This window comes from Salmo trutta, chromosome 38 (assembly GCF_901001165.1).
Source record: "Salmo trutta chromosome 38, fSalTru1.1, whole genome shotgun sequence".
NCBI lineage: Eukaryota > Metazoa > Chordata > Actinopteri > Salmoniformes > Salmonidae > Salmo > Salmo trutta.
Window position 1 is genome coordinate 20,741,962 of NC_042994.1, and position 24,940 is coordinate 20,766,901.

The window sequence follows — 24,940 nt, forward strand, 5'->3', positions numbered from 1 at the left end:
AAGTACTTAGATTAAGGTTAACTTCAGTAGCTGCACTCCCCCCCAGAGTTACTTGAAAATCTCTGAGGAACACCCTAACTAATGAACATGGTCAAAAAATAAGTACTTTGAAACAAGCTAACAGGAGTCTTAGCACCAGTTAAATTGTTTTACACTCAACAATGCTCAAGGCTAAGCTGTAGTAGCTATATAAACCACAAATATCTGGTTCCATCAACTATTTTCTTCATGTACATTTTTAATTAGGTGAGGTACCCCTTTAAATCTCAGATATATTTTATTCTATATTCATGAATACCATCTTCATGACTTAATTACTATTTAACTACAGTACCGAGTATCTTCATGGTTATGAAAGGGGAGAAAACACTGTAAAAAGAAGCGTAATGGCTGAATTGGACAGCTCTTGAAAATAATAATCATCTCTGATTTGGGAAGAGTACTGATCCACCATGCCTTCAGAAGCTGCAGGTATAGTGAATAATAGCTAATAACTAGCTTCACATGGAGACCATGCTTGGTCTCCATGTGAAACACTATGGTCCACAATACACTGCCCTGAGTGTCTGATTGCACAGAGCACCTTAAGGGGATTTGTATCAAACTAATCCAAGCAGTAAGGATTCTCGCTGTCTAATCTCACAATATATCAATGACATTAAAACCAAGCACATTTATACAATATATTTTTTGAATTCTACAGAAAGTCTACAAAATTAATATAAATGTCTAGAAAGCAGCAATAACATTAAACAGTGTTTAAATTTAAGAATGGAAACTACAGAATTTAGGTTTAGAATGGCACAAGTGAAAATTAAACAATATCATATTTGGAAAAACTGTTGGGAGTGTGTGTGTGTGTGTGTTCAGTTTCCAGTTCCACTGTAGAGGTCAACAGTACTGGAACTCAGGTTCCTGCTCTGCCTTAGCCTCCTGTCACCTGCTGGACTCTGTAGAGAGAAAGAGGCAGAGAGACAGGAGGAGGGAGAGAGACAGAGAAAATTAAAGAAATACAGATTAAAAAAAAATAAACAAGGTTATGCTTAATCGCTAAATTTGATTCTGAAGAGAGAGAATGCTGGGGGTGTTTTTAGAACAGGTATCTTGTTCCTGGGTGAACTAAGGTGAACTATCCAGTAGGCAGCTGATAAGTCGCTACAAGGCCATAATGCAAACTAAGCAAGAAGTATGAATAACGGTATATCCACTATGAGACATGTTACCTGAAAGGAGTCATCGTCGTCACTGCTCTTGTTCAAATAGTTCAGAGAGGCAGCTCGTTTCATACTGCAAAGGAAAAACAAAGCATTTTCATTGGAGTGGGTCTTAAGCAAATTTATATTAAATGTCTTATGTTTTGGCGTGTGTGTGTGTGTGTGAGAGGCCACTGAAGGGTACTGGACCAAGCATGAATAGAGGGGTGAATGTGTCAAATGAAATCAAAGTTTAATTTGTTTACACATTTGTCAAGTGCATTTCATATTTTTTATTATGATTCAGTAACACCGTTACTGAATATCTGCTCAGAATAGCATAGCTTCATGTGAGATGAATCATTAATATAACAGTACATTTAAGATTATTTTTGTGCTATTTATCTTCAACTGAATCTTATACAGAAGTCTTGGGTTGGTGGTCCTAATTAAGAGAAAGACAATAGCTGGGGGAAAAAAACTGCAGCATTATCCTTAACCAAAAATGCGTGTCAGACTTGGTGCTGTAGTTGCAGAAACACAATTTTAAGATGGTATTTATCCCCTTTCCACTCCAATCTTCACTTTTTTGTATTTATTTAAAAAAAAATGTTTAGGTACTTGGTTAAAATAATCTCCAATGTGTGAATATATATATATATATATATATTTTTAGGCCAGGGTATTTTGACACTATTGAGACAGCATGGAAATCAGATAGGGAAACAGGCAGGTGGGAGAAACATTATACTGAAACTAATCACGTTTTGACATTGGCTATTTTGGCATTTAAAGCCCCATTCAGCCTCCAAAGACCCTCATTTCCTGAGTCACTTTGTTATACAAATGTATATTTTTAAACCTTTCCCATATTTAAGTAATTTCACAATTTGTCTTAACAGCCTTATGAACATAGCAACTTGGTTGCATCTTCCATCTGTGCTATAATGGTTCAGAAGGCCATAAAATAAAATAAATGGATATTGGTAACAGTCCAGAATATCCATACCTGTCATCCCTAATTGAATGTCTAAAACCAGATAGAAAGTATTGTAGTAAGGTCCAAAATTATTGGCACCCTGATAAAGATCAGCAAAACATTTATATAATAATACAAAAACTGAGCAATATATATTTTTGTTTTACAATTATAGTATTTTATACTAATACAATTGCTCAGAGAAAGAGAGATTTTGTTTAACAAGTAATAAATAAATACAAAATCGCTAAAAGAAAGGGGTCAAATATATTGGCACCCCTGTTTTTAATACTCCAGCACCCTCCCCTTGCGAAGATAACAACACAGCCTTTTTCTAAAATGTTTTATGGAGATTGGCGAACACAATGGTAGGGATCTTAGACCATTTCTCCATACAGAATCTGTCCAGAACCTTGATATCCTTTGTCTGCACTTATGGACTGCTCTCTTCAATTCAAATCACAGGCTTTCAATGTGGTCCGGGGACTGATATGGCCATTGTAAAAAAATAATGGTTAATTAACAATTTCTTTGTGGATTTTGATGTGTGCTTGGGGTTATTGTCTTGCTAGAAGATCCACTTACGGCCAAGTTTCAGCCTTCTGGCAGAGGCAACCAGGTTTTTGGCTAAAATGTCCTGGTACTGAAGTTCATGATGAAAATCAGATTGGGATACAGGCAGGTGGGAGAAACATTGGGATACATGAATGCGGGGATTGAACCCTGGTCTCAAGCGGGGAGATTTGTACATGTGATTTATGCTGGGAGTGTTACCACTCAACCATGGCTCTGACCTATAATGTCCATAATCACTTAACTATAGTGGCTTGGGAGTGTGAACACATAACTAAAAGTATGCAAATAATTAGTAGGAAACCACTTCATCATCATAATGGCGTCAAATTTACTTTAGACATGACTGTGTTGCCACATTAACTAGCAACTATAGTCATAAAAACCTAGCAATTCTAACAATAGCTCACAAAAATACAGCAGTTTTCATTCAATCTTTGACAGACAACGTTGACTTCAGAATTACTTTAGATGTAGTATAATGTTGGTTAACTATTTGCTTACTTTAGAAATCTAATTGTATTTCCAGCCACTGTCAGTCAACCAATGCCAACTTTCAGTTGCTGATTGGTTGTTGGAAATAAAATATTTTCCATGACAACATTATGCAAAGAAGACGAACTAAGGGGCTTTATTTTCGTGTGGCGCAATTGTCCAACGTTAGTTGGCTATTTCGGCATGTAAAAACAGGCAATCCGGCAGTAACCACCCCTGTGCCTAACCCAACCTGGTCTCTGAGAATTTCGTATTATTCATTACCTAAATTTACACACTGCAAAAACTGAGCATGGATATGAGGCTTCCACTATTATTTATTGTTCCTGCAGTGAGGGTTCAACCAATGATGTATATAAACCCTGGATTGCTGATGCTATGTCTTGGCCAATGAAAGGCTTTGAAGCCGCCGTTGACCTTAAGGGCCCCAGGACCAGTGGAAACAAAATAACCCCATAACATCAAAGCCCCCCACCATATTTTACAGTAGGTATTTGTATTTATTATGGATCCCCATTAGCTGGTGCCAAGGCAGCAGCTACTCTACCTGGGGTCGAGCAAAATTAAGGCAGTTCGTACAATTTTAAACATAATACATTCACAGATTTCACAACACACTGTGTGGACTCAGGCCCCTACTCCACCATTACTACATATCTACAGTACTAAATCCGTGTGTATAGTGCGCATGTTATTGTGTGTACGTATACATGTCTGTGCCTACGGTTTGTGTTGCTTCACAGTCCCCCCTGTTCCATAAGGTCTATTTTTTATGTTTTTTTAAATCAAATTTTACTGCTTACATCAATTACTTGATGTGGAATAGAGTTCCATGTAGTCATGGCTCTATGTAGTACTGTGTGCCTCCCATAGTCTGTTCTGGACTTGGGGACTGTGAAGAGACCTCTTGTGGCATGTCTTGTGGGGTATGCCGTGGTGTCCGAGCTGTGCGCCAGCAGTTTAAACAGACAGCTTGGTGCATTCAACATGTCAACAGGTCCTGTAGGACCTGCCTGGTTGATAGTGCTGTTAAGGCAGAGCAGCGCCTTATTATTGATATACTTCTCTTAGCTACTGTTATATCAATATGTTTTGACCATGACAGTTTACAATCCAGGGTTACGCTAAGCAGTTTAATCACCTCAACTTGCTCAATTTCCACATTATTTATTACAAGACTTAGCTGAGGTTTAGGGTTTAGTCAATTATTTGTCCCAAATACAATGCTTTTACTAACTTATTCCTTGCCACCCACCTACTCTGAAACTAACTGCAACTCTTTGTTAAGTGTTAAAGCCAGTGGCATGTCATTAGTAAAAGATTGAAAAAAGTAAATTGGCCTAGACAGCTGCCCTGGGGAATTCCTGATTCTACCTGGATTATGTTGGACAAACTTCCATTAAAGAGCACCCTCTGTGTTCTGTTAGACAAATAACTCTTTATCCACAATATAGCAGGGGGTGTAAAGCCACACATAAGACTATGATCAATAATGTCAAAAGCCGCACTGAAGTCTAACAAAACAGCCCCCCCAATCTCTTCATCAATTTCTCTAAGCCAATCAGCAGTCATTTGTTTAAGTGCTGTGCTTGTTGAATGTTCTTCCCTATATGCATGCTGAAAGTTTGTAGTCAATTTGATTACTGTAAAATAGCATTGTATCTGGTCAAACAATTTTTTCCAAAAGTTTACTAAGGGTTGGTAACAGGCTGATTGGTCATCTATTCCAGCCAGTAAAGGGGGGCTTTACTATTCTTGGGTAGCGGAATGACCTTTGCTTCCCTCCAAGCCTGGGAGCACACACACATTTTAGTAGGCTTAAATTGAAAATATGGCAAATAGGAGTGGCAATATCATCCACTATAATCCTCAGTAATATTCCATCCAAGTTGTCAGACCTCCGCGGCTTTTCATTGTTGTTAGACACCAATCATTTTCTCACCTCTTCCACACTCACTTTACAGAATGCAAAATTACAATGCTTGTCTTTCATAATTTGGTCAGATATACTTGGATGTGTAGTGTCAGCGTTTGTTATGGACACACCATCCGTTTTTCGATGCCAAACTCACCATTGGTGTGTGTGGCCAAAGAGCTCTATTTCATGTCATCTGACCATAGCACCGGTTTCAATCCAAGTGCCAATGCTGTTTTGCAAACGCCAAGCACTGCTATTGTCAGATGGGTCCTTCGAAAGGCAAGTGGCCACGCCTCTCACGTGAGAGCACAGAGGCCAAATTTTACAGCCAAATCGTACTCAACCACTGTTTTACTAGCAGCTGCCAGAGGCGCAACACAGGGGTCTGAAGTTATCATGTAATCTTCAAAGCATTTTATTCTCTGATCCTTGCCACTTTATTATGGGCATTTAGAGTCATTTGAATGAAGTAGTATTACATATTGTACCTTTAAGGCAGCAAAATGTTATAACTGTGCATGGGGTGTGAGGACTCAATAAGCGCTGTGTGTTTGCGCATGTTTGTCTCTCTTACTGGAGGTTGCGTGGGTCGGGGGGACCGTTCCCCTGTAGTTTCTTCACCAGCATCTCGCTGCTTCGCCGTATGACGTCCCGGAGCTTCCCCATCGATCCTGCTCTCCTCAGGGCCCCACTGCCATCCTGAAACAACACCAGGGTCAGACAGTCCTGTAAACTCAGTGTCCCAATCCAGTCCTGATAGACCCCAGGGGGTGTGCACATTATTTTCCACTCCAGCCCAATCATACCAGATTGCTTTGACAAATTGTGTCCAAAAAGCATCAGCAATAAATCTCGGCTGCCATCCTGAAGCTTCCTTTACAATACCCAATTAGTGTTTTTTGTGCTGACCTAGAACAAAAGCCTGCAGACCTAAGGGCTCTCCAGGGTTGTATCAACAATCTAGTAAAGTGGCTTACTCATACTCACCTTGTCTCCTTTCCTTTATCTGCTATGATGGGTTAGGGTTAGTACTGAAAGACTAAAATCATGTCCACAAACTTGTATCCACCCTATGGTTTTATACTGTTCAGTATTTTTCAGACCAGTACAAATGAAGGCGGCAGACAAGAAGCTACCGAACCTAACCCTGCCCTCGCTAAGGCATAGTCAAGGGCATTATTTCAAAATCAGTACTTCTCCAGTAGGGGGCAGGAGAGGAATTTAGTGTGTCGAAGATAATACATTTCAAACAAAAATGTATGAATAGGATGAAGCTGTAGAAATGCTCTTTGCTTTGAGAAACTAGTCTTTGATGCCCTACCACAACTGAAGCAAACCTTCAGTCCTTAGGGACTTAGACACTAAGTGCACACTTCGAGGGAGAATGTACAAGTGCACACTTCAGGTAGAAGGGGGTGAAATGTAATTGGATTAAATCTGCAGCCTATTGCTGTGTACTACACTTTAGTACGGCAGTGAAGCTTTCATGCGCCAGAGCTTCCGGGTTGTGAAACTAGGTCAATGGACTCCAGAGGGGGGAGATGAAGAGAGTGAGTGGGAGAGCGCCTATTGGATGTGCGGTTCCCCCTCAGGTTGGTTTACACAAGCATCCAGCCAAAGAAAAGCCCAAAATGAAAGTCTTTATTTTCAGTCAATGTCAAACAAGGTTAAGAGACACATTCATCACAATGCAACAAAGGGAAGGTATACGTAGGCCTACACAATACCATGACAGGAGTATTAGTAATGGAGAGCACAACGTTCTACAGACAGACCAATGAAATAAAGTGTGACATAGCTAAATCGCTCCACTACATAGGCCTACCAGCCGGACAGCCAGTGTGTTTCAGAATTGGCTAGCTCCAATATCACCGATTATTATTATTATTTTTTTTAAATTGGTTAGCAACATTGGAGCCGTCTCTTTACACCGAGATACCAAAATGCCACAGTTACATGGAATTGCATTTTCATATGGTACCAAGTGTAATTACCTTTAACTACACATGAATGAATTGAAGTGTCTCATAGTACCGCATCTGTTTAGGTTTAGCACATGCACTTTAAAAAAACAAACATCTGTAAATGTACCATGTACTAGTATATACCTGCACTGATTGTGATACAGTTATTATATAAATAGTTAAAGTGCTTATAGAGTAACTACATGGCATACAGGCAACTTCAATTTTGTGGTGTTGGCTAATGCTGAAACGACTGGCTAGCTAGGTTAGTTACTAGTACTACACTTATTCAGCCTAAAATACATAATATAAAGATAGTTTCCCTCATTCTAAACTAAAGTGACTGAAACATGGAAAAAAAAAAAAAAAAAACTGGGACAGTTAATTAGTGGATATCAGTGAGTACATTTCAAGCTACAGCGCTGTTAAAATCTTTACATTCAGGTAACATAACTGTTCAACGACGCCTCACAACGATCACACCTAACTTAAATCCCCAATCTAAAGCCCATCTTTAAGCTGCTATAAGCATAGCAATGTCATCAGAAGCATTCATAAAAATCTGATGTCAATTTATAACATACAGCTTATGAGCAGCCAGCTAGGTCACATGCCACTGTGTTCAAGGTAACTAGGTTGTTGGCTGACAAGATAGCTAACCTTGGTCGTTTCATGTGGGCCATGGCTGTTCATAGGTGTTATAAAGTAACATAAGCTGTTATGACTGCCTTACGTCATAGCAGGGTAAAGTAGGCTTTTAAGATGATAACAAGAGCGAGAGCTGTGCGAGGAACAAGAGGACCATTAAGCTAAAACCAAATAAGTGACCTCACGAAATTCCACTCAGAAGCTTACAAAACACAAAGTCAAATACAACATCCTTGTGCGGCAATGTACATTAATTTGTGTGTTTGTGTGTCTCTGGTGTTTGTGTCCCTTTTCAATGGCTACTTGAAAATATGAAACAAGATTCTCTAGCTTGGCGCATAATTAGAGAATTTTTTTTCCCAAGCTATGGCTTTGGAGAAAGCAATTTACACAATGCCATTCCATTCAAAGACACTGATTCTACAGTTAGCAAGCTGTTCCTCTTTAAAACGTCAATACCATAGTCAGGCACTGACAACACCATTCCTAAACTTATGGCTATATAATAATAATCAGCAATTGCTTAGAGGGTCAATGCAAAGATAAATAAACATCATGATAAACACTATGCTATATAAGAAAATACTTAAAAATAAAAACAAAACAGGAGACAGATACACTAATCTCAATAAAACACAAGTAATCGATGTGTAAACTCAAAAGGTGCTTTTAAGTGGCGACGTGACTTGGAATCATAATAGCGCCACAATTTTTTTAAAATTGTCTTACATTTGCTCCCATATAACATAATAGTATGCATAAATATTTTACAAGGGTCACGGTCACACTTAAAACAAGTTGCAAGTTAACAAAATGAGTGAACGTAAAAAGGCACCAAGGTAGATCAATCCTGGTCAAATATCAGGACAAAAAGCTGGCTGTAGCGAAATAAAAAGCACTACTCTAGCTGGTTGCTCTTCAGTGGACAATAATGTTAGAGAGATAACAAAATGAGCTAAAAATTCTGACTGGTCTCATTTGGTAGTGGACTAATAGTTGATGCCGTTATAACTGAGTGACTGTGCTTGGAGGAAATTTGAAGATCAATTGAAAAGCAATCATATTTGCATACAAGAAGAACAGAAACGAGAAAATCAAACAACCAAAGCTTTGATAGTTTCCAGTGTTCAATTGGCCTCTGGTGCCACTGTCCACCATCTCTTGTTTGTTAGAATATCATACATACTATACAAGTGATGACACAGCAAGAGCAAGAGAGAGACAGGGATAGAGCAAGAGAGAGACAGGGATAGAGCAAGGGAGAGACAGGGATAGAGCAAGAGAGAGACAGGGATAGAGCAAGAGCGAGACAGGGATAGAGCAAGAGAGAGACAGGGATAGAGCAAGAGAGAGACAGGGATAGAGCAAGAGCGAGACAGGGATAGAGCAAGAGCAAGAGCGAGACAGGGATAGAGCAAGAGCAAGAGAGAGACAGGGATAGAGCAAGGGAGAGACAGGGATAGAGCAAGGGAGAGACAGGGATAGAGCAAGGGAGAGACAGGGATAGAGCAAGGGAGAGACAGGGATAGAGCAAGGGAGAGACAGGGATAGAGCAAGGGAGAGACAGGGATAGAGCAAGGGAGAGACAGGGATAGAGCAAGGGAGAGACAGGGATAGAGCAAGGGAGAGACAGGGATAGAGCAAGAGGAAGGGAGAGACAGGGATAGAGCAAGAGGAAGGGAGAGACAGGGATAGAGCAAGAGGAAGGGAGAGACAGGGATAGAGCAAGAGGAAGGGAGAGACAGGGATAGAGCAAGAGGAAGGGAGAGACAGGGATAGAGCAAGAGGAAGGGAGAGACAGGGATAGAGCAAGAGGAAGGGAGAGACAGGGATAGAGCAAGAGGAAGGGAGAGACAGGGATAGAGCAAGAGGAAGGGAGAGACAGGGATAGAGCAAGAGGAAGGGAGAGACAGGGATAGAGCAAGAGGAAGGGAGAGACAGGGATAGAGCAAGAGAAAAGCTAAAAGATGTGATGCAGCATGAGAGAAATGAGTGGGCATGAACGAGAGAGCAAGATGGCTTAGAGAGAGGGATAAAGAAAAACGCAAGAGGAAGAGGGCAAAGAGACCAGGAGAAGAGGGGCAGAGTGTGGAAAATGCAAGAAGATAGAGAACATGCGTGGGAGTGAGAGAGACTGAAAGGACGGGAAGAGAAAGATGGGGAGGTAAAAGGGATAATCAGTTTTGGGCCAGAATTTGGAGTGGGGATGAAGGAGGAGTCCTCCATGAAAGATTAGAAGAGGCTTCACACAGAGGAAATGACAAGAGACATCCATTTGATTCGATTGGCTTGATTGGTTGAGGAGAGTGAGGCGGAGGAAGGTCATCCTGCTGATTTAGGCCTAATGGAGGACAGAAAGAGAGAAGAGAAAAAGAAAAGTGGAGAGCGAAAGAGACAGACAAGAGAAATTGAGGAGAGAGAACCAGAATGGGGAGAAAGAGGACAGATACAGCAAAAAAGAGAAAGATAAGAAAAACACAGGTAGAAAAACACAAGGTTAACAAATCCTTCAAGAGAGGAATATAGCAAGATTAAAAGATCAAAGCTTAGAACATTATTTTATGACCAATGTTAATAAATCTGTATCAAATGACTGCACATTTGCATTTGTCATAAAGAATTAAATGTAGAAGACAATCATTTGTGGCCCTACACTGTCTGACAATTCTATCACATTTGAAAAGGTTTAGAGAAGACAAAGCTTTTGTAGTATTCGCTACGCTGCACTGAACGCAGTCAGCTAATGACATCAGTGTGAACCGCAGTGAGACTCTAGGGGCACCTTAGCAGCCCTGCAATGCAGTGTGCTCCTAGCCATCTACGGTAGGGACCAGGGCTGTGGAGAATCTGCTTTAAAACGGGTTTGAATCCATTATACACTGAGTATACCAAACATTAGGAACACCTTCCTAATATTGAACAGCCTCAATTCGTCTAGGCATGGACTCTACAAGGTGTCGAAAGCGTTCCGCAGGGGTGATGGCCCATGTTGACTCTAATGCTTCCCACAAGCTTGTCAAGTTGGCTGGATGTCCTTTGGGTGGTGGACCATTCTTGATACACACGGGAAACTATTGAAAGTGAAAAGAACTGCAACGCTGCTGGGTTTGACGCAAACCAATGCGCCTGGCACCTACTACCATACCCCGTTCAAAGGCACTTACATTTTTTGTCTTGCCCTTTCACCCTCAATGACACAATCCATGTCTCAATTGTCTCAAGGTTTAAAAATCCCTCAACCTGTCTCCTTCCCTTCATCTACACTGATTGAAGTGGATTTAACAACTCACATCAATAAGGGATTATAGCTTTCACCTGGTCAGTCTCATGTATACTTAGTATATATTAAACCAAGTAAAATATATAAAGACGTGATTAGAGGATATTAAGTTATTAATAATATGTCTTCTGGATTGACAAGTTGCTGGCAAAGAACCAAATCTATGTTAGAAATACACTACATGAGCAAAAGTATGTAGACACCTGCTCGTCGAGCATCTCATTCCAAAATCATGGGCACTAATATTGAGTTGGTCCCCCCTTTGCTGCTATAACAGCCTCCACTAGATGTTGGAACATTGCTGCAGGGACTTGCCTCTATTCAGCCACAAGAGCATTAGTGAGGTTGGGCATTAATGTTGGGCGATTAGGCCCGCAGTCAGCGTTCCAATTAATCCCGAAGGTGTTTGATGGGATTGAGATCAGGGCTCTGTGCAGGCCAGTCAAGTTCTTCCACGCCGATCTCAACAAACCATTTCTGTATGGACTTCACTTTGTGCACGGGGGCATTGTCATGCTGAAACAGGAAAGGGCCTTCCCCAAACTGTTGCCACAAAGTTGGAAGCACAGAACCGTCTAAAATGTCATTGTATTCTGTAGCGTTAAGATTTCCCTTCACTGGAACTAAGGGGCTTAGCCCGAACCATGAAAAACAGCCTCAGACCATTATTTCTCCTCCAAACTTTAGTTGGCTCTATGCATTGGGGCAGGCAGAGTTCTCCTAGCATCCGCCAAACCAAGGTTAATCCGTCAGACTGCCAGATGGTGAAGTGTGATTTATGACTCCAGAGAACACGTTTCCACTGCTGGAGAGTCCAATGGTGGCGACCTTTACACCACTCCAGCCGACGCTTGGCATAGTGCATGGTGATCTTAGGCTTGTGTGCGGCTGCTCGGCCACGGAAACCCATTTCATGAAGCTCCCAACGAACAGTTCTGTGCTGACGTTGTTTCCAGAGGCAGTTTGGAACTCGTTAGTGAGTGATGCAACCAAGGACAGACGATTTGTTACGCACTTCAGCGGTCCCGTTCCGTGAGCTTGTGTTGCTTACCACTTCACCGCTGAGCTGTTGCTGCTCCTGGACGTTTCCACTTCACAATAACAGCACTTACAGTTGAGCGGGGCCGCTCTTGCCGGGCAGAAATTTAATTAAGTGACTTGTTGGAAAGGTGGCATCCTATGACGGTGCCACGTTGAAAGTCAGAGCTCTTCAGTGAGGACATTTACTGCCAATGTTTCTATGGAGATTGCATGGCTGATTTTAAACACTTGTCAGCAATGGGTAAAGCTGAAATAGCAGAATCCAATAATTTGAAGGGGTGTACACATACTTTTGTATATATAGTGTATATTTTACACTACATTTGCACTCTATGCCTTCCTAAATAAAAATAAATAAATATATAATATAAGTCTTAGGTGTGCGTGTCTGTGCAGTGCACTCACCCCGTTCCAGTCCACGCTGCCGTCCTCCCCCGCTTCGGAGGCGCTCTCATATTTTACGCTGCTCAGACTCTCCCTGCTCCTCCTCCTGTCTCCGTCTCTCTGCAGCTCCACCACACCCTGAACAAAACACACAAATCCGTTCAATATTGCAATATCATTTCACCTTTTGTTCTAACATTATTACTGAAAGTAATTTGTGCAACTGATTGTTTAAAAAAAATAAAATAAAAAAAATAATCAGTAAACCATGCAGTCACAAACACACAATCAAGCAAAATAGTCCATCAATATACAGATGTGAAACACTAACAACAAATATGCAACAATAGATCTTAAAGTCTCTGTGGATGTCTACCTTCAGTTCAAGCATTTCCATAACTGAATATACACAGGTTTGGATTTAAACTCGAACGTGTGTGTGTTTATAAATGTGACGGATTAGGTGTGTGTGTGAGAGAGAAGCTGACCTGTTTTCGGGACCTCAAGGCACACTCCTCCAGAGTCTCAGCGGCCTCCATCTTGCCTTGCCGGCGGTACAGAGCTCCCAGATTACGCAGGGTGGTGTTGACAGTGGGGCTGACGGACACACACCAAGGTCACTTCAAAAATCACTGCAGTGACTAGAGATGCTAATCAGTACCATTCCTTTGCTTCGGTAGTTCTAACAAGTCTTTAAGTGGACTTCTTACCTGTTCACCTTGCAATTTTTATACCAGCCGCCATAATCTCCATAGCCGTCTTTGCTCTGGTGATACAAGGATAGAGAAGGAGGGGGAAAGAGGAGCACAAAAATACATGTCACAAAAAGGGAAACCCCTCACATTCTCCAAAAAAGCCCCTTCCGATTGACTCAGATATTTGACATCAAACACAGCGGGGCAACATCCTGCTTAGAGAAAACAGAATTTAAATCTGTCCGGACCACCACTAGACTGTTAGCAACGTGCACCTTCCCTTGAGGCATGTTTGGTAAGAGCTTTTGGTTGCTGCTGATTTCAGTTAACAGGACGTTGCTGCCTCGATGTATATGTCATATCGCTGAGTCTACACAAAATAAGCATTTTTCCCCCTCATTTGTGACATTTAGCAGACGCTCTTATCCAAAGCAACTTACAACAGTGAGCGCATACATTTCTATGTTGTTTTCTTACTAGTCCCCCATGGGAATCAAACCCACAACCCTGGTGTTTCAAGCGCCATGCTCTACCAACGGAGGAACACAGGACCAGACAGTATTGACAAGTAAACAAAATAGGTACTCCTTATAAAAATGGGCACGCCTGCCACATGCCTGTGCTCTCTCACACACTTCACATACTCACCTTGCACTCCTCCCGCTCCTCGGCATGCATCCAGATGGGCTTGTTCTCAGCTGCAGAGACAGAGGAGAAAGAGAAAGGTGTGCTGTATGCTGGCAAAAACATCCTCAACAAGTAACAGACTGGCATTTTAACAAAACGGCAGGATACAGATGTAGACACCAGCACCTTGCTGACATGAAGGCAACAGTAGTTAAAACATGGTTCCTTTCTTTCGTGAGACAAGATCCTATCGCAACCTCTCAATCTCAGTAATGGTTTGAGATTGTTTAAAACGCCGTTTCAACCTGAGACCAGAGTTCTGATAATCCCTCAAATTCACCCCCACCCCCTCACATAATCAATTGAGACCCATTTGTTAATTAACCGTGCATTATATTGGCATACTAAGAAACTCAAGAGAGAGACAAGGTCACAATTTTGCCTCAAATTTATTGAGAATATGGAAAAGGAAATGTGAAAATAAAGGTCAACCCATCATTTCACATGTTAAATATTGAGAGAACTTATGAAAGCATTTAATTATGGATCAAAAATAAATGAAGCATATTTAATTACATAAAAAAATATAATAAATCATTCCAAATAAAATCTAAAGAATATTGTCAATGTCAAAAACATTCAATACAAACTCAACATCACATGTGACTGAAAGACAACAGAAGTACAGTAAAGAAAAATACATGACAAATTAAAAGGATGTGGTAGCTTACTTGAAATATCTTGGCATGTTAAGCCTGAATAACAATAATAATGAAGACATCATGCTTATCAAAAAATGTGTTTGACAGTGTATAATAACCAACTTTGTTTTCTTTACAGCGACATCATAAGTATTATGCTAGTAGTTATAAGAAAAGGTTGGCTGTAGTAAGTGGTTATGTATGTGATGTAGTGTTACGAAGACATTGTGTCAAGACTACTTCAAGAAGGGATTTCCAAAGAAAGTTGGTGAAGTAAGATGTCATGACAGAAGAACCCAAAAATACAATGAAACATAAAATGTGTCACCATTATAAAAATATATAACAACAAAGTATGGAATTTTACACAAGACAAAAACAAGCAACAAAACGAACAAAGTATAGACAAAAACCGAGACTTAAATATGTTTGTTCACATTCTTTATTTCGCAATTGGTAATAAATAATTAAATGGTGGACAATATAATAAGCACCACCTATGTAAACCAAGTTGGATTTTGTTCTTGTGTCAGAAATGTGCATATTTCATTCTGGGAAAACCCCATCAATGTTCCACTCACCTTCATTGTTGTGTATCATATGCACATACCAAGTGATTATCCTACAATGTGACATGGCATTTAGAGTGAAAGTTCAAGAAAACCTTTCATGGCACTTTGATCATCCATAACACCTCAAATGAAAACGATCATTCATTGCGCATCAGAAACAGCTAACAAATGCTAGAAAATAGGAAAAATGTTCAAGTTCCCAATACATTCAATATGGGAAGTCGTCCATTTTTTAAATTTTCTTCTTGGTATCAAAATACTTCTTTCAACGGGGGATTTTAACAAAACAGAAACTGTTAGTTAGCCCTTAAAAAAATTCTAAATCTTTACATCTAAAAATATATATTTTTAAAAATCGACAAAACAATCCTTTCATACACTCTATACTCCTAGTAACCAGTTGCTTTCTTTATGATCTAGAAAGTAAAAAATGATTTTGAAGTATTTATTCTGCAGACTGCTCTACATTTTACATTTACGTCATTTAGCAGACGCTCTAGCCTGCACTATTCTGTAAGTGGTTGAACCCTACACTTCAAGTCAAATGTTGACTATGTTCTCATTAGGAATGAACCCTTACACTTCAAGTCGACTTGTCAACTATATTATCATTAACTGGGCATCATAACCCATCCTAACAATTGATGGCAAAATGAGACAAATCAGTTATCTAGTTTGCCAGTACAAAATGCTGTGTGAAATAACGGTGTTCTACAATGTCAGAACCACAGACTTACTGTATGGCTGTCTGTGGTCAGTACAGTCCAGTGCTCTATTGTTCATTCTAGAAACGTAGGACTTTGAATTCATGTGAAAGAAACACTAGAACGTACTGTATCTTTGAGTAGATGAAGAAGGGTTTGAAAAAAAGGTTTGCAAATAAGGAGGCAAAGTGACTGTTGTGGCCTTTTCGAGTTTTGGACTAGTTTGCTCACCATCCACGGATCCAAATTCCTTCTCGTGTGCTTGGGTGAGAATCTCTTTGTAAAGGATTTCCGCCTCCTTGTACTTCCCCTGCTTCAAGTAACACGAAGCCTGGGAGACGAGAGAAAAGGTTCATACAGTTCAGGTACAGTTCAGACGTTTCACCTTTGAACTACAAGTATGCACAAAGCAAATCACTGAACCAGGTTCTATCTACACAAAGCAACAACCAGCACAGTTAATGAGATTTAAAAGGAAACTAAGTTCCTTCCCTGCACCATCTTGTTTAGTCTACCACCAATATAAATAAAAACATAAACAGGATCAAAGAGCTACGGCAAGGATGAGCAACTTTGGTTCTCATAGGACAGGGTTGTCAAACTCATGCCACGGAAGGCCTAGTGTCTTTCTAAAACATTTTTATTAAGCCCTAGACAAGTAGGTGTGGGGAGTTAGTTCATCAATCAAGTGCAAGGGAGGAGCGAAATCCCCCAGACACTGTGGAATGAGTTTGAGCCCGGGGTCGTAGGGCCTTAGTGTCTGCAGGATTTTGTTCTTAATTTGAAACCGCTGTCTGATTTAGACCTGGGGAACCAGGTGTCGGCACTTCTGTGCAATTAGTGTCAGATGAAAGAGGAAACCAGCAGACACAGAGTTGTTCACCCACGAGCAGCAGTAGTCAAGAACGGCAGTCAAGCCAGGCAGCCCCCTCACCAGGTTGTTCTTGGTCTTCGCCACGTTGGGGTCGTCAGTGCCCAGCCTGCACTCGTAGATCTCCAGGGCACGGCAGTAGTAATACTCCACCTCCTCATACTTGCCCTGATTCTGGCACAGCAGGGCCAGGTTGTTCAGCTGCTTGGCCACATCAGGATGGTCCTTGCCCAGCACCTACATGGGAGGCGAGAGGACAGAAGCATCAACCAACACGAGTTGAGGTACAGCCAAATAATCATTGGAACACTTCTAAAGATGGCAACTTAACTCATTTTGTAAGATGTACTGTATAAAGTCTGTCAAAAGTGGACACCTACTCATTCCAGGGTTTCTTTGTTTTTACTATTTTCTACATTGCAGAATAATAGTGAAGACATCAAAACTATGAAATAACATATGGAATCACGTAATAACCCAAAGTGTTAAATCAAAATATATTTTAATTGTTCAAAGTAGCCTTGATGACAGCTTTGCACACTCTTGGCATTCTCTCAACCAGCTTCATGAGGTAGTCAATTAACAGGTGTGCCTTCTTAAAAGTTAATTTGTGGAATTTCTTTCCTTCTTAATGCTTTTGAGTCAATCAGTTGTGTTGTGACAAGGTAGGGGTGGTACACAGAAGATAGCCCTAAGTCCATATTATGGCAACAACAGCTCAAATAAGCAAAGAGAAACAACAGTCCATCATTACTTTAAGACATGTAGGTCTGTCAATGCGCAACGTCAAGATCTTGAAAGTTTCTTCAAGCGCAGTCGCAAAAACCAAGCGCTATGATGAAGCTGCCTCGCATGAGGACTGCCATAGGAAAGAAAGACCCAGAGTTACCTCTGCTGCAGAGGATAAGTACATTAGTTAATTGTACCTAAGATTGCAGCCCAAATAAATGCTTCACAGAATTCAAATAACAGACACATCTCAACATCAACTGTTTAAAAAAAATACATATATTTTTCACCTTTATTTAACCAGGTAGGCCAGTTGAGAACAAGTTCTCATTTACAACTGCGACCTGGCCAAGATAAAGCAAAGCAGTGTGACAAAACAACAGAGTTACACGTGGGATAAACAAAAGTAGAGTCAATAACACAAAAGAAAAATCTATATACAGTGTGTGCAAATGGAGTAAGGAGGTAAGGCAATAAAAAGGCCATAGTAGCGAAGTAATTACAATTTAGCAAATTAACACGAGTGATAGATGTGCAGATGATGTGCAAGAAGAAATACTGGTGTGCAAAACAAAACAAAAAACAAATAAAAACAATATGGGGATGAGGTAGGTAGTTGGATGGGCTATTTACAGATGGGCTGTGTACAGTTGCAGCGATCAGTAAGCTACTCAGATAGCTGATGCTTAAATAGCTGTAAAATAGTCATATGTTTGAAAAATGGAAGTTTTCGGATTTTAGAGGAGTTTGTATTTCGCGCCACGCCCATCATTGGATATTGGAGCAGACGTTCCACTAGCGGAACATCTAGATGTAAGAGGTTAAAGTTAGTGAGGGAAATAGAAGTCTCCAACTTCAGCAATTTTTGCAATTCGCTCCAGTCATTGGCAGCAGAGAACTGGAAGGAAAGGCGGTCAAAGAGGTGTTGGCTTTGGGGATGACCAGTGAGATATATCTGCTGGAGCGCATGCTACGGGTGGGTGTTGCTAAGGTAACCAGTGAGCTGAGATAAGGCGGAGCTTTACCTAGCAAAGACTTAGAGAACCTGGAGCCAGTGGGTCTGGCGACGAGTATGAAGCGAGGGCCAGCCGACGAGAGCATACAGGTCGCATTGGTGGGTGGTATATGGGGCTTTGGTGACAAAACGGATGGCACTGTGATAGCAAACTGGATGCAGTCAGTAGAGCGTTGGAGGCTATTTTGTAAATGACATCGCTGAAGTCGAGGATTGGTAGGCTAGTCAGTTTTACGAGGGTATGTTTGGCAAAGTGAGTGAAGAAGGCTTTGTTGCGAAATAGGAAGCTGATTCTAGATTTAACTTTGGATTGGAGATGCTTAATGTGAGTCTGGAAGGAGAGTTAGCCAGACACCTAGGTATTTGTAGTCGTCCACATATTCCACACAAGTCAGAACCATCCAGAGTAGTGATGCTAGCTGGGCAGGCGGGTGTGGGCAGCGATCGGTTGAAGAGCATGCATTTAGTTTTACTAGCATTTAAGAGCAGCTGGAGGCCACGGAAGGAGTGTTGTATGGCATTGAAGCTTGTTTGGAGGTTTGTTAACACAGTGTCCAAAGAAGGACCAGATGTATACAGAATGGTGCCGTCTGCATAGAGGTGGATCAACGAAGCCTTGGCCAGGTCGATGAAGACGGCTGCGCAGTACTGTCTTTTATCGATGGCTGTTATATCGTTTAGTACCTTGAGCGTGGCTGAATAGCACCTGTGACCAGCTTGGAAACCGGACTGCACAGCGGAGAAGGTACGGTGGGATTCAAAATGGTCAGTGATCTGTTTGTTAACTTGGCTTTCAAAGACTTTAGAAAGGCAGGGCAGGATGGATATAGGTCTGTAGCAGTTTGGGTCTAGAGTGTCACCCCCTTTGAAGAGGGGGATGACCGCGGCAGCATCCCAATCTTCAGGAATCTCGGACGATACGAAAGAGGTTGAACAGACAAGTAATAGGGGTTGCAACAATGGCAGCGGATAATTTTATAAAGAGAGGGTCCAGATTGTTTAGCCCAGCTGATTTGTACGGGTCCAGGTTTTGCAGCTCGTTCAGGACATCTGCTATCTGGATTTGGGTGACGGAGAAGCTGGGGAGGCTTGGGCAAGTAGCTGCGGGGGGTGCGGAGCTGTTGGCCGGGGTTGGTGTAGCCAGGAGGAAAGCAATGGCCAGCCGTAGAGAAATGCTTACTGAAATTCTCGATTATCGTGGATTTAAAAATCGGTGGTGACAGTGTTTCCTAGCCTCAGCGCAGTGGGCAGCTGCGAAGAGGTGCTCTTATTCTCCATGGACTTTACAATGTCCCAAAACGTTTTGGAGTTAGAGCTACAGGATGCAAATTTCTCTTTGAAAAAGCTAGCCTTTGCTTTCCTAACTGACTGTGTGTATTGGTTCCTGACTTCCCTGAAAAGTTGCATATCGGAGGGACTATTCGATGCTAGTGCAGTACACCACAGGATGTTTTTGTGCTGGTTGAGGGCAGTCAGGTCTGGAGTGAACCAAGGGCTATATCTGTTCTTAGTTCTACATCTTTTTGAAAGGGCCATGCTTATTTAAGATGGTGAGGAAATTACTTTAAGAACAACCAGGCATCCTCTACTGACGGGATGAGGTCAATATCCTTCCAGGATACCCGGGCCAGGTCGATTAGAAAGGCCTGCTCACAGAAGTGTTTTAGGGAGCGTTTGACAGTGATGAGGGGTGGTCGTTTGACCGCGGACCCATTACAGATGCAGAAAACGAGGCAGTGATCGCTGAGATCCTGATGGAAAACAGTATTTGTATTTGGAGAACAAGTTGGTCAGGATAATATCTATGAAGGTGCCCATGTTAACAGATTTAGGGTTGTACCTGGTGGGTTCCTTGAAAGTTTGTGTGAGATTGAGGGCATCTAGCTTAGATTGTAGGACGGCTGGGGTGTTAAGCATGTTCAGAGGAGTTAAACTGTTCAGAGGAGACTGCAGGAATCAGGCCTTCATGGTCGAATTGCTGCAAAGAAACTACTACTAAAGGACAACAATAAGAAGAGACTTGCTTGGGCCAAGAAACAAAAGCAATGGACATTAGACCGGTGGGAAATCTGCCCTTTGGTCTGTTAAGTCCAAATGTGAGATTTTTGGTTCCAACCTCCGTGTCTTTGTGAGATGCAGAGTAGGTGAACGGATGATCGGTGCATGTGTGGTGAAGCATGGAGGTATGATGGTGCTTTGCTGGGGACACTGATTTATTTAGAATTCAAGGCTCACTTAACCAGCATGGCTACCACAGCAATACGCCATCCCATCTGGTTTGCGCTTAGTGGGACTATCATTTGTTTTTCAACAGGACTATGATCTAAACACATCTCCAGGCTGTGTAAGGGTTATTTGACCAAGGAGAGTGATGAGTGCTGCATCAGATGACCTGGCCTCCACAATCACCAGACCTCAACCCAATTGAGATGGTTTGGGATGAATTGGACAGCAGAGTGAGGAAAACGCAGCCAACAAGTGCTCAGCATGTGTGGGAACTCATTCAAGGCAGTTGAAAAAGCATTCCTCATGAAGCTGGTTGAGAAAATGTCAAAGTTCTTGAAATGTTCCAGATTGACTGACCTTCATGTATTAAAGGCTCCGGGCAGCTGAGCGGAAATGGAGGAAAACTCGCCTCCCTGCGGACCTGGCATCCTTTCACTCCCTCCTCTCTACATTCTCCTCTTCTGTCTCTGCTGCTAAAGCCACTTTCTACCACTCTAAATTCCAAGCATCTGCCTCCAACCCTAGGAAGCTCTTTGCCACCTTCTCCTCCCTCCAGAATCCTCCCCTCCCCCCCTCCTCCCTCTCTGCGGATGACTTCGTCAACCATTTTGAAAAGAAGGTCGACGACATCCGATCCTCGTTTGCTAAGTCAAACGACACCGCTGGTCCTGCTCACACTGCCCTTCCCTGTGCTTTCTCCCCTCTCTCTCTTTCTCCCCTCTCTCCAGATGAAATCTCGCGTCTTGTGACGGCCGGCCGCCCAACAACCTGCCCGCTTGACCCTATCCCCTCCTCTCTTCTCCAGACCATTTCCGGAGACCTTCTCCCCTACCTCACCTCGCTCATCAACTCATCCTTGACCGCTGGCTACGTCCCTTCCGTCTTCAAGAGAGCGAGAGTTGCACCCCTTCTGAAAAAACCTACACTCGATCCCTCCGATGTCAACAACTACAGACCAGTATCCCTTCTTTCTTTTCTCTCCAAAACTCTTGAACGTGCCGTCCTTGGCCAGCTCTCCTGCTATCTCTCTCAGAATGACCTTCTTGATCCTAATCAGTCAGGTTTCAAGACTGGGCATTCAACTGAGACTGCTCTTCTCTGTCACGGAGGCTCTCCGCACTGCTAAAGCTAACTCTCTCTCCTCTGCTCGCATCCTTCTAGACCTATCTGCTGCCTTTGATACTGTGAACCATCAGATCCTCCTCTCCACCCTCTCCGAGCTGGGCATCTCCGGCGCGGCCCACGCTTGGATTGCGTCCTACCTGACAGGTCGCTCCTACCAGGTGGCGTGGCGAGAATCTGTCTCCGCACCACGTGCTCTCACCACTGGTGTCCCCCAGGGCTCTGTTCTAGGCCCTCTCCTATTCTCGCTTTACACCAAGTCACTTGGCTCTGTCATATCCTCACATGGTCTCTCCTATCATTGCTATGCAGACGACACACAATTCATTTTCTCCTTTCCCCCTTCTGATAACCAGGTGGCGAATCGCATCTCTGCATGTCTGGCAGACATATCAGTGTGGATGACGGATCACCACCTCAAGCTGAACCTCGGCAAGGCGGAGCTGCTCTTCCTCCCGGGGAAGGACTGCCCGTTCCATGATCTCGCCATCACGGTTGACAACTCCCTTGTGTCCTCCTCCCAGAGTGCTAAGAACCTTGGCGTGACCCTGGACAACACCCTGCCCTTCTCCACTAACATCAAGGCGGTGACCCAATCTGATCAGGCCCTACACCCAAACAAGGGTACTGCGTTCATCTACCTCTGGCCTGCTCGCCTCCCTACCTCTGAGGAAGCACAGTTCCCGCTCAGCCCAGTCAAAACTGTTCGCTGCTCTGGCACCCCAATGGTGGAACAAGCTCCCTCACGACGCCAGGACAGCGGAGTCAATCCCCACCTTCCGGAGACACCTGAAACCCCACCTCTTTAAGGAATACCTGGGATAGGACAAAGTAATCCTTCTAACCCCCCCCCCTTAAAAGATTTAGATGCACTATTGTAAAGTGGTTGTTCCACTGGATAGCATAAGGTGAATGCACCAATTTGTAAGTCGCTCTGGATAAGAGCGTCTGCTAAATGACTTAAATGTAATGTAAAATGTAAAGTATTGGACTGTCGTTTCTCTTTGCTTATTCGAGTTGTTCTTGCCATAATATGGACTTGGTCTTTTATTAAATAGGGCTATTTTCTGTATACCACCCCTACCTTGTCACAACACAACTGATTGGCTCAAACGCATTAAGGAAAGAAATTCCACAAATTAACTTTTAAGAAGGTACACCTGTTAATTGAAATGCATTCCAGGTGACAACCTCATGAAGCTGGTTGAGAGAATGCCAAGAGTGTGCAAAGCTGTCAAGGCAAAGGGTGGCTACTTTGAAGAATCTCAAATATATTTTGATTTGTTTAACGCTTTTTTGGTTATTACATGATTCCTTGTGTGTTATTTCATAGTTTTGATGTCTTCACTATTCTACAATGTAGAAAATAGTAAAAATAAAAAATCCTTGAATGTGTAGGTGTCCGAACTTTTGACAGGTACTGTATATATACACACACAACATTGATATTTTATGGCTGCCATGAAACCATTAGAACTATTATGGGACAGACTGACGGCATAATATTATTATTATTATTATTTTTTTTTTTACAAACCTCCGCCATCAAAGCTATAAAAAAAATCTCGCCATGTTAAAAATCATAATGAGCTGGTGATGAACTTCAGTTATAAGCACCACCTATGTAAAGTTACTTTTCAATTCCAGATTGCGACATTTACAATTGTTGAGTATATTAATTAGTAATATTGCTAATTGAATGTAGCACAGTACAAATTAACTGACATTGTATCATTGTACCAAGTATGTCTGCACTGGATATGTACTGCACTAGACCTACCTTCTCTCTGATCTCCAGAGCCCTCTTGCAAAGGGGCTCAGCTTCCTTGTACTTCCCCCTCTTTCCATACAGCACTGCCAGATTGTTCAGTGTCGCAGCCACCTGAGAAACAGAAGGATTAGTGAGCAGCTTTCATCATGTTATGTAGCTGCTCTGTGCCTGCAATGCAGTGAGTCAAACAAGGGAGCCTGTACTGTTTAAATGCTCCCAAAAGTACAACTACAAATGTGTCGTCTTATAAACCCCTACTACATTAATATAAATTGACAATAGTTATACAATTTGTGATAATCAACATTTCAACTTTGGGAGCATTTACATTACAGTGAGCAAGCACCTTTTGCATTCCTATTATGCCCATGTACTATCAAGGAGCCTGTCATGTGGATGCTTACGAATGGATATTAACTAACTTCTCTCTGCCTAGATGCCTGCCCAAGTGCTGACACAACCAGATTTGCCATTAGGAACGTGCTAAATAGTACATTCCTGTAATGTATTATTGGCCAACATGCTTTAGGATTAAGCCAGCCCTTGGAGCCGCTGACGGCAGTTTCAACCTGACCTTCTCCAACCCATGTCCTTACGAAACCCATTATAAAAATAAAAAAACCCAGCAGAAAAGTCCCTTTTGTCTAGTAAGAGAGAGAGAAAAAAAGATTGCTCCATCTGGTAGACTAACTGACCGCAGGGTGGTCTTTCCCAAGGGTCTTCTCCCGGATAGACAGTGCATCATTGAGCAGGTGAGCCGCCTCCTTGTATTTGTTCTGGTCCCTGACAAAAAGAAAAATACATAACAGGTCTAAAAGAAAAACACCCTGAATAAACTCGGTACAGAAGGGAGAAGCAGTGTGTAGATAAGTGGTATTGGTGGTGATTAAGTGTGGTTATATAGGTGTTACAGTAGAATGATAAAGGATAGCAGCACATAAGTGTGATAACCTTTTTCCTGCTGGAGCCGTGTTAATATGGTGGCTACAACACAAAGACCAACCCAAAACGCACACACACCTGTAGACCAGGGCCAGGATGTTGAGCATGGTGGCCACGTCAGGGTGGTCGTGTCCTGATGTCTTCTCCAGGTCCTCCAGGGCCTGTTTGCAGAGGGGCACGGCCACCTCATAGCGGCCCTGGGAGGCGTACTGGATCACCAGGTTGTGTAGGGTCCTCAGGCGGGCCGGGATCTCATAGCCACCCTGCTGGGCTGCGGCCACCGCTGCACTGTTATGCTGGTGCGGCACTGAAGGAGAGATGCGGTTTGTTCACAGGTAGAAGTTTTGGGCAGTTGCTGCAGAATTTTACATTCATATAATATACACTGCTCAAAAAAATAAAGGGAACACTTAAACAACAATGTAACGCCTAGTCAATCACACTTCTGTGAAATCAAACTGTCCACTTAGGAAGCAACACTGATTGACAA

The 24,940-nt window shown here is 42.3% G+C and overlaps 1 protein-coding gene across 3 annotated transcripts in view; it reads right to left on the minus strand.

Moving 5' to 3' along the window:
* Nucleotides 1–258: 258 nt before the first annotated feature.
* The window catches only part of LOC115178501 (kinesin light chain 1), a 40,326-nt gene continuing 15,644 nt past the window's right edge, over nucleotides 259–24,940 (minus strand). For 2 of the 3 annotated variants that reach the window (XM_029739712.1, XM_029739713.1), the window contains exons 5-16: nucleotides 24,529–24,757; nucleotides 24,204–24,291; nucleotides 23,518–23,619; nucleotides 16,709–16,882; nucleotides 16,006–16,105; nucleotides 13,819–13,868; nucleotides 13,186–13,241; nucleotides 12,964–13,072; nucleotides 12,497–12,613; nucleotides 5,733–5,857; nucleotides 1,224–1,287; nucleotides 259–950 (exon numbers count right to left, since the gene is read on the minus strand). In XM_029739712.1, the coding sequence (XP_029595572.1) occupies nucleotides 867–950; nucleotides 1,224–1,287; nucleotides 5,733–5,857; nucleotides 12,497–12,613; nucleotides 12,964–13,072; nucleotides 13,186–13,241; nucleotides 13,819–13,868; nucleotides 16,006–16,105; nucleotides 16,709–16,882; nucleotides 23,518–23,619; nucleotides 24,204–24,291; nucleotides 24,529–24,757 (1,298 nt within the window). In that variant the 3' untranslated portion in view covers nucleotides 259–866. Of the gene's footprint in view, nucleotides 951–1,223; nucleotides 1,288–5,732; nucleotides 5,858–9,627; nucleotides 10,112–12,496; nucleotides 12,614–12,963; nucleotides 13,073–13,185; nucleotides 13,242–13,818; nucleotides 13,869–16,005; nucleotides 16,106–16,708; nucleotides 16,883–23,517; nucleotides 23,620–24,203; nucleotides 24,292–24,528; nucleotides 24,758–24,940 lie in introns of those variants that run through there. The other variant, XM_029739714.1, reaches the window with a different exon arrangement.